Source organism: Aethalodelphis obliquidens, unplaced genomic scaffold (assembly GCF_003676395.1).
Source record: "Aethalodelphis obliquidens isolate GAN/ISIS:26980383/991018 unplaced genomic scaffold, ASM367639v1 scaffold34, whole genome shotgun sequence".
Lineage (NCBI taxonomy): Eukaryota > Metazoa > Chordata > Mammalia > Artiodactyla > Delphinidae > Aethalodelphis > Aethalodelphis obliquidens.
The window spans coordinates 19,783,723-19,797,383 of record NW_020837978.1 but is presented as its reverse complement, the minus strand read 5'-3'; the positions used below and the strand labels follow the sequence as shown (position 1 = coordinate 19,797,383).

General features: G+C 42.8%; 1 protein-coding gene across 7 annotated transcripts in view; it reads left to right on the top strand.

The window, feature by feature from the left end:
- RIPOR2 (RHO family interacting cell polarization regulator 2) overlaps positions 1 to 13,661 on the top strand; it is a 211,109-nt gene that overhangs the window by 192,314 nt on the left and 5,134 nt on the right. For 6 of the 7 annotated variants that reach the window (XM_027128519.1, XM_027128512.1, XM_027128513.1 and 3 more), the window contains 6 exons: positions 3,104 to 3,239; positions 4,498 to 4,659; positions 5,606 to 5,764; positions 8,486 to 8,688; positions 9,955 to 10,038; positions 13,401 to 13,491. In XM_027128519.1, the coding sequence (XP_026984320.1) occupies positions 3,104 to 3,239; positions 4,498 to 4,659; positions 5,606 to 5,764; positions 8,486 to 8,688; positions 9,955 to 10,038; positions 13,401 to 13,491 (835 nt within the window). Of the gene's footprint in view, positions 1 to 3,103; positions 3,240 to 3,994; positions 4,472 to 4,497; positions 4,660 to 5,605; positions 5,765 to 8,485; positions 8,689 to 9,954; positions 10,039 to 13,400; positions 13,492 to 13,661 lie in introns of those variants that run through there. The other variant, XM_027128515.1, reaches the window with a different exon arrangement.

Genomic DNA, 13,661 nt, shown 5'->3' with positions numbered 1-13,661 from the left:
GTTCGCTTTCATTCTGCGACACCCTGGGGCTCACTTTTCTTCTCATTTCAGGCTGTTTATCACTTAAGATTTTGCGACAGCAGAGCAACTATTCTGCCATTCTTTTGTTGCAGGGAGAGTTTCTGCTGTCTTGAACAAAGCATTTTCCCCAAGCAGCTATCGGTACTTGAATGCTTCCTCCTCACCTGGTGGCTTGTCTTCTCCCAATCTTGTTCTTCTCCCACTTGCTTGGATGTGTGGGGAACAGGAAAAGAATGTGAAAGCAAATGTATAATGGTTTCCGGGGGATGGGCCAGGCCAGAAGAGGAGGAATTGTGCTTTTAAGAGCACATGGCCAACTGGGAGACCAGAGGCAGGATGAGGAGGAAGGACCCCAGGGAGGCCAGGAGTGGGTTAATGTTGCTTTTTTAGTAACACAATTGTGATGAGATGTAGAAGAATCTGCTTCTCCTCCACGAATGTAGACCCTCAAAGCAGCCTCAGACACCTCACGTGCTCTGGGAAACTGGTTGGCAGTTATGACTCTTGCACTAGGTTGGCCAACACCCCAGCAGATCTCTTCTGTTGAGCGTTGAATTTACAGGCCAGGTGCTGACAACCAATCTGGCAGAAGGTGCAATTTTTTTTTTTTTCTGACCAAAATGGACAAGGATTGTCATTGACTTATAGCTATCCTCTATTCACCAAGCACTGGAATGAGATGGTTTTCACGGTGCTTTGTCCTTGGTGAGGCCGAGACTGTGCTGAGCAAACTCCCCATTCACCTTTTAGACGTAAAGTCATTACTTTGTGAGGCATGGGAGAATTCTCTTCCATGAAGGGATGGATGTTTTCTCTCAAAGAATAATTGGCATGCAGTAGTCAGTGCAGTGTTTCTCTCGATAATAAGACCTTGGTTATAACACTTCAACTCTTCTGTGGAGAAAATCAACACTAGAAAAACAAGAGGGGAGTTCCTCTCTACATGGTACATGAGATACTGCCCAATCCATGAATCGTTTAGTAAAGCCATTTAGATCTTTAAAATTTAAAAAAAGGAAAAGAATTTGTAGAGACGTGGATGGACCTAGAGATGGTCATACAGAGTGAAGTAAGTCAGAAAGAGAAAAATAAATATCGTATATTAACGCCTACATGTGGAGTCCAGAAAAATGGTACAGATGAACCGGTTTGCAAGGCAGAACTAGAGACACAGATGTAGAGAACAAACGTATGGACACCAAGTGGGGAAAGGAGGGGTGGGATGAATTAGGAGATTGGGAATGACATATATACACTAACATGTATAAAATAGATAACTAATGAGAACCTGCTGTATAGCACAGGGAACTCCACTGTACAGTAGAAACAAACACAACATTGTAAAACAACTATACCCCAATAAAAATAAAGAAAGAAAGAAAAACAAAAGAAAAATAAAAGAGGTAGACATAAAGATATAGAATAAAACAGTAAGGGTTAGAAGCTTGATTTCCAATTCACACCCGCTCCTGATTCAGTAATTTACTTATTCATTTGGTATATAATTGCAAAGAGATAAAAATGGGCAGTCCATAAAAATCATAATAGCTATAATTATGTTTAAAATAAAGCAGTTATTTTCTACTGTATTTATTTATTTTTTTTTTACATCTTTATTGGAGTATAATTGCTTTACAATGGTATGTTAGTTTCAGCTTCACAACAAAATGAATCAGTTATATATATACATATATTCCCATATCTCTTCCCGCTTGTGTCTCCCTCCCTCCCACCCTCCCTATCCCACCCCTCCAGGCGGTCACAAAGCACCAAGCTGATCTCCCTGTGCTATGCGGCTGCTTCCCACTAGCTATCTACCTTACATTTAGTAGTGTATATATGTCCATGCCTCTTTATCGCTTTGTCACCGTTTACCCTTCCCCCTCCCCATAGCCTCAAGTCCATTCTCTAGTAAGTCCGTGTCTTTATTCCTGTTTCACCCCTAGGTTCTACTGTATTTATTTACATGAAAGGCATTAGTACATAATTGCTGCACTTGACTTTTGAATTTGAAAAATTCTCTTTGCCTTAGAGTCCAAATGCTTTAGACCATACAGAATGGTGGTACAGGTCTGCATCCTGCAGCCATGCCTACCAAGTGAAGGGGACAGGTTTCTGAGAGACACAGAAAGGACTAGAACCTTCAGGCAGCGACTGACTTCTGTCCTTTCCCCTCTCAAGCCCTTCCTTATTCTTGTGATCTGCACACAAGTGAAATCACTTGCTATTTATGTGCCCTTGAGCACGTTACTTGACCTCTCTGTACCTCAGTTTCCTCATCAGTAAAATGGAAAATCAAAAGTTCCCACCTCATTGGATTGTTGTGCAAAATAACACAAACTAATACATGTATAAGGCTCAGAGCAGTGCCTGGTACATAGTAAGAACTTGTTAACTATAGTGAGATAGCTTTGATTGTAATTAGGATTATTCTACACTACAGCACGCTCTTAATTTTCAGCTTGAAGACAAGGAAATAAATCAGGCTGTGAAAAATTACTACGCTTGTAAAAAAAAAATCTTTTTTCTGTTTCCATACCGGAGGGCAACCTAAATATGCCCTTCAAGTTTCAGAGAGGAGTTTTAGATTGACAGTACATACAAGAAAGGTAACTTTATAATAACCTTGCAACCCTACTACTGAGAAAATTCAGGAATTTACACAGGCATGAAAAAAGTTGAAAGCAACAAAAACATGTCTGATTTCAGCAGATGTTGTAACCAGCCTGAAATGAGGAACATTTTCAAACTGGAAGAGAAATGTGTATGAGTTTAACATCCCCACATGGGCTTCCCTGGTGGCGCAGTGGTTGAGAGTCCGCCTGCCGATGCAGGGGACACGGGTTCGTGCCCCAGTCCGGGAAGATCCCACATGCCGTGGAGCGGCTGGGCCCGTGAGCCATGGCTGCTGAGCGTGCGCGTCGGGAGCCTGTGCTCGCAACGGGAGAGACCACAACAGTAAGAGGCCCGTGTACTGCAAAAAAAAAAAAAATCCCCACTTCATTCAGAAGGACAAGATTGAGTGGGGAAAGCTCTGTTGACAACAACGTAATTGACACAGTGGTTTTGTTTGTTTTATCAGCAAATTGTTTTCTCAAGCAAAACCCCATTTGTGGCCAGAAACCTCTTAGAGAAGCTTTCTAGGCAAATCCAAGTGATGGAGAAGCTCTCGGCCGTCAGTGATGAGAACATAGGAAGCATCAGTTCTGTCATCGAAGGTGAGCGCCTGCAGTTACGCTGCCATTCTTGTAAATGATGACCCCACGAGCCCCCTCCCCTGCCTGCATCTATTCATGGCTTTGTTAGGATGGCAGAGAAGCGCTCTTGGGCTGTAGAGGAAGGTCTCCACACGAGTGTGGTCGTAATTAACACCATGCTTCAGCCTTCGGAGTCGAAGCAGCAGACGCCTAGCTTTTTCTAGCGGGGCGTCCACCCCCAGAAGGCAGACGCTAGTGTATGCACAGAACCAGCATCCACCTCCCAGGTGGTTTCACAGACTTGTTCTCCTGGTGTGGTTCCATTTGGGACAGGTAATCAGGATTGTGCTTGCACCACAGAGCTGGCTGAGACAGCTCCCATGGTGGTTAGCTGTCAAGGCAAGGTGCTCTCAAACCCTACTGGGAAAGGTAGAAGAACGGGAAGTCAAAGGCCTTCAGGAGCGTCCCTGGTTCAGAGAGCTTTAGGTAGAGAACTTGACCCAGGAAAGATGCCCTTGAATCTGTGTGGTCTGGCTACAGGGCTGTTTCCTAAAGGCAAGAATCTGTATCGTTTTTCACATCAGATAGTCTGTGGAAATAGTGGAAAACTAGGATCTCCTGGATTACCTCCGATTAAGCTTAAAACACCTTGTAGGTTCTTTCTATACATTTCTGCCTCCTGCTTCCGGTCCTCCCAGGAGCAGGTGACCTTGGCAGGTCTCTGAGAGATGTGAAAAGGGGCAGGACATTCAGACTCCTGTCCGTTCCTCCCCCAGGCCCCTCTGCATGGTCACAGCCACGTGAGTGAAATGCTGACCGTGGCATATGGCTCTTCAATCATTTCAGTCAGAGAGCCGCCTGGGCAGGGTGAAAAAACTCCTTCAGTCATCCTCTGCTCTGTTGCACACCCCTGCGGAAAAGTCTCCTGAGGTTTGAGTCTCTGATCCTGTACGTTTTTTGCTGTTAAGTTATAGGAGATGAGATGATTGGACCTTCTCCCAAGGGTAGACCTGCTGTTTTCTATCACCTAAAGCAAACAGCTTTGCTTTTGCTGCATTTCCTTTGCCGCCCAGCCTGGATGAGATCCTCATCTCAACTTCTTTGCCCTCAGGACACCTGCCAACGACAGAGGAATCCTGTAGTTCTGATTAAAAAACAGTCTTTAAAAAAAAAAGGAAGGCCCTTGGTGATGCCTTCCCCATCCTGACCCAGGTCCATCTCTTCATCTATTTCATTCAAAACATGTATCATGGGATGGGGTGTTGCTCTTCTATTCCAGCCATACCGGAATTTCACAAAAAGCTGTCTTTGCTGTCGTTCTGGACCAAGTGCTGCAGCCCGGCTGGGGTCTACCACAGCTCAGCGGACAGAGTGATTAAGCAGCTAGAAGCCAGCTTTGCCAGAACTGTCAACAGAGACTATCCCGGACTTGCAGACCCAGGTACAGGGCAGCAGGAGCAAGGGAAACATTTCTGTCGTTTGTTTTGAGAGTGAGCGCTAGAGAGGTTCCCTCAACACTTTCCCCACAGCTAGCCCTGAGAAAGGGCTTACCCTCCAGAGAAAACATCATCTACTTAGTAAAATCGAAGAAAAGAAAGGCACTGAACATGTTTTCATTCTGAATATCAGCAGTGACTTTGAAAAGGACTATATGTCTGTGTTGCTATTGAAGTACGTATCCTTTTTTCATTAAAATGTCAGCAATACAGGAGTGTCAAATGGTATAACCACTTGGGAAAAACTGTTCGGCAGTGTCTATGAAAACTAAATATGTATACTCCTACCCTGTGATCCAGCAATTCCACTCCTAAATGTGTCAAGAGAAATACATGCTTATGCTCATTTTTTAATAGCAGCTTTATTCACAAGAGCCAGAAATTAGAAACAAGTCAAATGCCCATCAACAAGAACTTGGATACATTGTAATGTAGTCATGCAATAGGGTATTACATAGCAGTTTTCAAAAAGAATAAGTTACTGCTACAAGCAACAATTTGGATGAATCTCACAGATATTTTTTGAGCAAATGGAGCTAGATACAAAAAGTCCATACTATATAGTTCCATTTATATGAAGTTCAAGAACAGATAAAGCTAATATATTGATAGAAGTTCGATTATTAGTTGCCCGTGGTGGGGATAGGTGGGTAACTATAGACTGGAAAGGGGCACAAGAAAACCTAAGGGAGTCCTAGCAGTGTTCTGTATCTTGATCCAGATGACAAGCTATACAGGTGTATAGACATGCAAAAATCATCCGGCTGTACACTGATTTCACTTTACAGACTTCACTCTGTCACGTACCACAATAGAAAGATGAATGAGTGAATGAATGAATGATTGATCATGTTTCTTAAAAGCTGCTCCGCATCTTCCCCTTGCAAATAGTGTTTCGCACACTGGTATCCCAGATCCTGGACCGGGCCGAGCCCCTGCTTACCTCCAGCCTCTCCTCCGAAGTCATCACTGTCTTCCAGTATTACAGTTACTTTACAAGCCATGGTGTGAGTGACCTAGAGAGTTATCTGAACCAGCTGGCCAAGCAAGGTGGGACACGTTCTTTGGTCACACTGTGTGGGGCTCAGTTTGGAATGATCCCTGATCTTTCTAGTCATAGTTTTTAGTGGTGGTAATTTTTTTTTCCCCAAGTCAACAGCTGGGCTAAGGTTCGCCTTTTAAATGACTTCTAGACCTTTCACATTAGTAAGCCCCTTGGCAACGAACCAGGGATTTGCTAAGCACATCCCAGTCATCCAGCAGGGGTGTGCCAGTAACAGGAAGCTGGTAAATGATTTCAGACTGCTGTCATTTCTTTCCCGCATTAATGTATTTGCCACTTGTGGGATCAAGCCCGCAGGCAGTGCTATTTTATGTTGCCCTTTTTGGTGGCGCTTTCATAATACTAAGCAGAAGTGAGGTTCAGAAGAAGACCAGTGGGGTGACAGATTGGGAAGGGAAAGGAGGAGAAGATGAAAAACCACATCTAAGGCTTCATATCCAGGGATTGAAGAGAACAGGCAACCAACGCAGGGGTGCGGCAGTGAAGCTCCTTATTGCCTTCTCATGTAGCCCTTCGAACATAAGAAATAAAATCAGTATCTGCAGTGAGTGAAAACCTCTTTGGGAGTGGAGCCAGGCCGTAAGGGGCTGGTTTCTGGTTCCCAAGTTTGTGCTCTATTTCTCCACCCACGCTTGACAATGGGGCAATGGAGGGGATGGGGAGGGGAGGGAGTGAGGTGTGTTCTTGGGAGTAGACAGGTTGGCACAGCGCTAGTGGCAGAAACACTTTTGACTCTGACCCAAACCCAGGCTCAGCCCTTCTCTTTCTAGAACATTAAACCCTGCAGCACCATGTTCGGCACGGTGATTGGCATCACAGGGAGAAGAAGAAAATCTTCCTCCACCCAGGGCCACTCCAGCCTGAGCACGGGAGTCTGTGCTTAGGTCCCACTCCCCAGCCCCGAATAGCCATACTAGTCCAGAGTGCCAGAGAGGGCAAGCCTGGACAGGAGACGCCTCTGATGGAAACTGAATAATATAGAAATTTACTCAGAAAATTGATTTTTTTTTTTTTTTAGAAAATCGATTTAGATTGTGACAAATTTAGAATCAAGAAATGAAGAGCATAGGGCTTCCCTGGTGGCGCACTGGTTGAGAGTCCGCCTGCCAATGCAGGGGACACGGGTTCGTGCCCCGGTCCAGGAAGATCCCACATGCCGCAGAGCGGCTGGGCCCGTGAGCCATGGCCGCTGAGCCTGCGCTTCCGGAGCCTGTGCTCCGCGGTGGGAGGGGCCGCAGCGGTGAGAGGCCCCTGTACCACAAACAAACAAACAAGCAAAAAAAGAAATGAAGAGCATAACAAAGTGAGACCCTGGGGTCCTAAAACCGCATCCCCTTCCTCCTGTTACACAGCCCTGGAGAATGACCATGGGAAGAACTCTAAGCCTTTACTTATCTTTTTTTCCCCTTTCTTTATACAAAGAAAAGCCGTTCATTATACAAAAAAAAAAAAAAATTTTAGAAAACAGGAGAAGTACGAAGGAAGAGATTCAAGTCACCTATTCTCCTATTTTTAAAATATAACGTGTTTTTCAGTTGATTGTATGCTGGTTTTAAATTTCAAAATTGTGATTACTCATTATAGAATATTATATCCTGGTTTTTTGATTTGACATTATATCCCATGTTATTAATTCTTTGAAACATTTTTTAGTTTTATAATATCCCTGCATTTAGATGCATACTAATATATTTGATTATTGTTGAATGTTTAGGTTGTTTTCTGTTACTTATTTAGCTGTTATACATAATCTTATCTGGAGGCTTTTTACTAGAGTGTTTATTTATGAAACAGTGAAGTTACCAGAACAACCACAACAGGAGAAATGGGAAATTAAAGCAAAGAAATCTTAATCATTCACAAATGTGTTCATGTGTAGAGGATGTGGCTCTATTAATGGAATGTGAATTTTGTTATATTTTCTCATCTGCACGGACCAGATACACTCTTATCCTAACGCTTTTGTGGCTAATGGATGCCCATGCTGGATACCTAGTTAAGGATTAGAGTACATAGAGCATGGTCAATTTGTCCAAATGGAACTCAGAATCCTATTTTTTATCATATTGTCCCCATATTCCAACCAACTGAATTTTTCCATCAGGGTCCAGTTTCCTGAGTGCAGACAGAGAGAAGGCTGAGTAAGGGGTCACTCAGGGTCAGGGTTTTGCCAGGCAAGTATGACTGAAATACAGGGGGCTGGGGACTTCCCTGGTGGTCCAGTGGTTAAGACTTCACCTTCCAGTGCAGGGGGTACGGGTTCGATCCCTGGTTGGGGAGCTGAGATCCCACATGCCTCACAGCCAAAAAACCAAAGCATAAAACAGAAGCAATATTGTAACAAATTCAATGAAGACTTTAAAAATAAAAAGACAGTAAAAAAAGAACACTGTAGAAACTGTTTACTTGTATTTTCTTCACTGTTATTTTTACATGTGACTGTTTAATTCATCTCTAAGTTATTATAGTAGCCATTATGAGGTAGAAATCCACTTTTACTTTTTTCTCATATGATTCATTTGCCTTGATATAGCTATTTGAATAATCTGTCCTTTTCTCACTAATTGGAAACATTGCCTTTCTAATATGCTAATTTTCATATATCCTTGGGTCTGTTATTATGTACATCCTTGAGTCTTATTTATATTTTTAATGAACATGTTCCTTTACTGTCAGAAGGTGACCTCTGTTTTCTTCTCACTCTCCAGTTTCCATGGTTCAGACTCTGCAGTCACTGAGAGATGAAAAACTGCTACAGGTCATGAGTGACCTTGCACCCAGCAGCCTCCTGGCCCAGCAGGAAATACTCAGGACTCTGGCTCTGCTCTTAACCGGGGATGACAGTGGAGTTAGTGAAGCTGTGATGCTTTACTTGGCAGCAGCCTCCAGAAACGAGCATTTCAGGGAAAAGGTAGGGCATGAAATGATGGACATCGAGGCAGAAGCTTGTTTAACTTTATGCCATTTACTATTAATAGTTTGTCATCTTTTCCTTTATAAAAATAATTTTCTTTCACTTATTAGCAATATGTAACATGATTTAAACTACAAAAATACTGAAAATAGTTAAGTACCTGTAGGTCCAGCCCCCAGAGAAAACTGTTAATAACTTAGTGTACATTCCTTCAGATTTTTTCTATTTTATCCATGCTAACATGGATAATTATTTTTTTCTTAAGCGAGATCACACTATTCTGTTGTGCAACTGATTTTTTAAATGTAATATATCGTGGTTATTTTCTTTCCATGGCAGAACGTATCGATCTACTTCATTCTATTTGATGGATAAATGGCATCTCAGTATATGAATAACCCATTATTTTCTTATTCTGTATTGATGAGCATTTGTGTAGTTTCCAACTCTGAAAAATATTATGATGAACATACGTATGTATGTTCACGCACATGCATTTCTCATGAGTAGTTTGGGGTTAAGTCATCAAATTACTGGCTCAAACAGCTAGAATATTTTTAATTTGAAAAGCCATCACTCCTGATGCTAGGGAAGAGACAGTTTACCTCTCTCGGCTTTAATTCAACAGTCATCCAGGTATAATAAACATCTGCAATTCAAGCACATTGGGGCCCAGTACAGGCAAGGGCCTCGGTCCTCTGGGAGACCTTTACAACTTGAACAGTCATTCTAAAAATCAATTCATGTCAACCTTCAGATCAGCTCAAGAAAATCAAACTTGGTCCTTCTTGTCCTTGGGGAGGTCGATGTTGAACTCTGAGAAGAGTTTGCTTAACTTTTCTAAGGCATTACATAAGCTAGCCTGTGGTGACATGTACTCACAGGAAGATATTCCATTCTAATGCCATTTTGGCCCAAGAGCATGAACTTCATATTGTTCTTTCCTACAAAGTTCTGATCTTTTGGTAGAATTTGCTCAAAACTCTCTTCTATGGGCCGAATGCCATCACCCCCACTGAAAGAGCAAGACACGAGAGGCCATGTATTATGTGATTCCAGTCATAGAATAGAAGGCATGATGAATTGAGTAAAGAGACAGCTCTTTTAATAAACATGAATTTTAATGGATTTTTTTGTTGTTCTGAAGGAAGTGCAAAATGTCTTGTTTTATCTGTAGCTTATCTCAGGGAGTAAAAATGATATATACACCTAAAACTACAACCAAATCGAAGTGTCTTCACAGCGTCCTTTCTTCTTTTTCAGGCCCTGCTCTATTACTGTGAAGCCCTAACAAAGACTGACCTCTGGCTCCAGAAGGGAGCTTGCCTGGCCCTGAAAAGCCTGAAGGTAAGGTTCAGCCTCAGAGCCCCTGGCAGGTCAGCTTTGAGCTGACTTTGGCTTTGAGACTAAGCCAGGTGCATAGAACAGCTTTCTTGCTGTACTTGGAAGTACCTGCTTTAGCAGCATTTCTTCTCTCCTTTACACTGTATATTAGTTCGCGAGTCCTTTTTGTCTTTTTCTTTAACTGAAGTAGAGTTGATTTACAATGTTGTGTCAATCTCTGCTGTACAGCAAAGTGACTCAGTTTTATACACATATACATTCTTTTTAAAATATTCTTTTCCGTTATGGTTTATCCCAGGAGATTGGATATAGTTCCCTGGGCTATACAGTAGGACCTTGTTGTTTATCCATTCTAAATGTAATAGTTTGCATCTACCAACCCCAAATTTAGTATCTAAATGTAACTTAGTTTTGTTAAAGTCGATACGTTTCAGAAAACAATTCCATTTCTCAATAGCCCACAGGAATCAGTTTGCCTGTTAGAAAAGTATCTTCCATCCCAAAAAAGAGATGACATGCTGATTTCATCAGTTTTTCTTGTGTACAAAAAAATAGCAGGAACAAATAAAATTGGCAAAGAAGTATTAAAATCCAGTGTGCCAATAAACTCCCAAATCCTTCCTGGAGAACTCTTTTTTACTAAGCAGCTCATCAATCTTAATTGTGTCAGAGGGAGGTGTAAATGGAAAAAGGGCTGAGAATTGCCAACATTAAAGAGCTTGGCTTTCAGTAGTCAAGATTTAATGTTTGACCGACCTTAATCACAAAATATAAGATTAATCATCCTTGAGAAAAGAATGAAAAGGCCACACCTTAAAATTTGCTGAACTCTTGGGTTGGTGCAAGGACTGGCAGGCCTGATGGAACATGAAGGAAGGGACTAACACCTCAAAAGAAAAAGTTAATGACCTGTGAAGAAAAACAGCTCTGGGAAAATTTGCCTTCCTTGTTACTTGGTCAAAAAATTACCTTGAGGTGGCCAAAAAAAGCACACAGTGGTTGCTGTGTATTTGGGTGCTCTCCTGATATACAGTGACAGGTCGGTGATGATAGCTCTGATACAGGGTTAACATAAATTAAGACATGAGGATAAGTGATCTGCACCAGTTTTTGTGGATTTACATGCTGTGAAGCTTACCATAAAAGCTACAGTTTTAGGACTTCCCTGGTGGCCCAGTGGTTAAGAATCAGCCTGCCAATCCGGGGGACACGGGTTCGAGCCCTGGTCCGGGAGGATCCCACATGCCGCAGAGCAACTAAGCCTGTGCGCCACAACTACTGAGCCCACGTGCCACAACTACTGAGCCCACGTGCCACAACTACTGAGCCCACGCACCTAGAGCCCATGCACCTCAACAAGAGAAACCAGCACAATGAGAAGCCCACGCACCTCAACGAAGAGCAGCCCCCGCTCACCGCAACCAGAGAAAGCCCGTGCACAGTAACAAAGACCCAACGCAGCCATAAATAAATAAATAAATAAATAATTTTTAAAAGCTACAGTTTTAAAGTCTAGCTTATCCAGAGTCTGGGAGCACCAATTCCTCTCCTTTACCTTTTTCTCCTAGAGGATAGGATCCTTTGTGCTGACTAAAAGACCTCTTTCTAAACCATCTGCAGCCCCCCAGCTCCTGAAAGGGGCTCCATGCAGCATGATGTGAAAAACAGTGCAGACTCAACCAACCAACTCTTGTTAACTTGTCAGGGAAAAAATTTTTTTTTAATTAATGATGGCAAACAGCTGACATTTTTCTTTCCTATTAGCAAGATGAAAACAAGCTTGAGAGGCCAAGGTCCTCAAATCCAGTGGCCCTCCAATTTCAGGTCCCCCAACTGTCTTGCTGGGCTAGAATAACCCATAGTCTACCCATGCAGCTACCATTTCATAAGCCTACGTTTCTTCCAGAAAAGAGAACTGTAATCTGTTACCCAATGTCGACTCCTCAAAATGACAGGAAGAGCATTTTATTTCATAGCAGGCTCTCTTTCGGCTACCTGCCTTCAATACTGGTGTTTGTAGAGACACCTGCTGGGCCCTCTTCTCCCTTTATGAGTCGTCCCTGGGGAAACATCAACTCCTACGTTTTCCATCATCATCTCTATGCTAATAATTCCTCGTATTTCCAGTCCAGGTCTTCCCTTCCCATCTCTGATCAGCTTGCTCTTAGGTCTCTCCCCTAGGAAGTCACCTCAAACTCCACCATCTCACCCCCACCTCTAGCCTCTGGTGTCTTAGTGGATTGTACAACCGTCTCTCAGTAGCTCAGGCCAGAAACCTAGGAGCCATCAGTGACCCCGCCCTTCCCCCACTCTTTATCCTCACTCTATTCACCTGGATTCGAGCTACCTTCCCACTCGTCTCTGCCTCCCTGCAGTCCATCCTCTCCACTGCAGTTAGAAAGCTCAGAATAAAAGACAACTCCTTCTTAAAACTCTTACATGGCTTTCCATGATCTTAGAATGATGTCCAAAATCTTTAATGTGGCTTATAAGCCTCCCATCGATTTGGACCCTGTAACAAGCTATTCCCCTTACCTAGAATGTATTTCCTTCTCCACACCCCCAAACACTACACATACACACAGACACACACATACACACACACATACACACACACACCCACACACACACACCCCTACCATGTGCCCAAACTTGACTAACTCCTCTAAGATATCACTTCCTCCAGGAAGACTTCCCTGATCAGACCAGGCTGCATTTCCCAGCCGTGTTCTGCCCTACCACCCTGACTCAGCCTATCATTCATCATAATAATTAGTTTACTTGTTTCACGGTCTGTCTTTCCACCAGACTGTAAAGTCCTGAGGGCCAGGACCATGTCATGTTCCTGGCTTGAGTTTCCCAGACCCTGTGAACTGCCTGGTTCACAGAGTGCTCAGTAAATGTTTGTGGAATAAACAAATAGAAGAATTCCCATCCTTGATCTTTATTCCCCTCCTCTATTTTAGTATATAGACTAAAATTAGGAATTCTTACATTAGAACTGTTTTGGAGGGAATGAGATAGAGTAGAAAGAACTAAGAGAATTGGATTCTATTTTGGAAAAGCAGGCTGGTCACTTCACTTCTCTACGTCTGGAGTCCCCTGTGAAATAGGAACTTAGCTGATCATCAGAACTCCCACAAGTACAAATCCTGGGCTCCGACCCAGAAAGTTCTAATACAGTGTGTCTGGAGTGGCACCCAGGAATCTGTACTTTTACAAGGGCGCCCTAAGTCATCTTGATACTCAACCAGGTTTGGGAAGCCCTGGGTTTTTAAAGTCAGCTACCAGCTACGAAATGCTAAGTCTCATGTAATCCCACACATAAATGTCAGAACACTATTTTAACTATTTTCTCCTTGTAGGCTACTGAAAGCATTAAAATGCTGGTGACATTGTGTCAGTCTGATACTGAAGAAATCAGAAATGTGGCCTCAGAAACTCTCTTATCTCTTGGTGAGTTGGGTTTTTTTTTGTTTTTTTTACATGATTGTTTATTTCTGACACCCTCAAAGGGAATGGTAAGGAAAAGTTTCATGTACCTTGTTTTAGCAATTTTTCCCCTATAGGCTATCGGCTCACACACACACACACACACACACACACACACACACACACACACACAC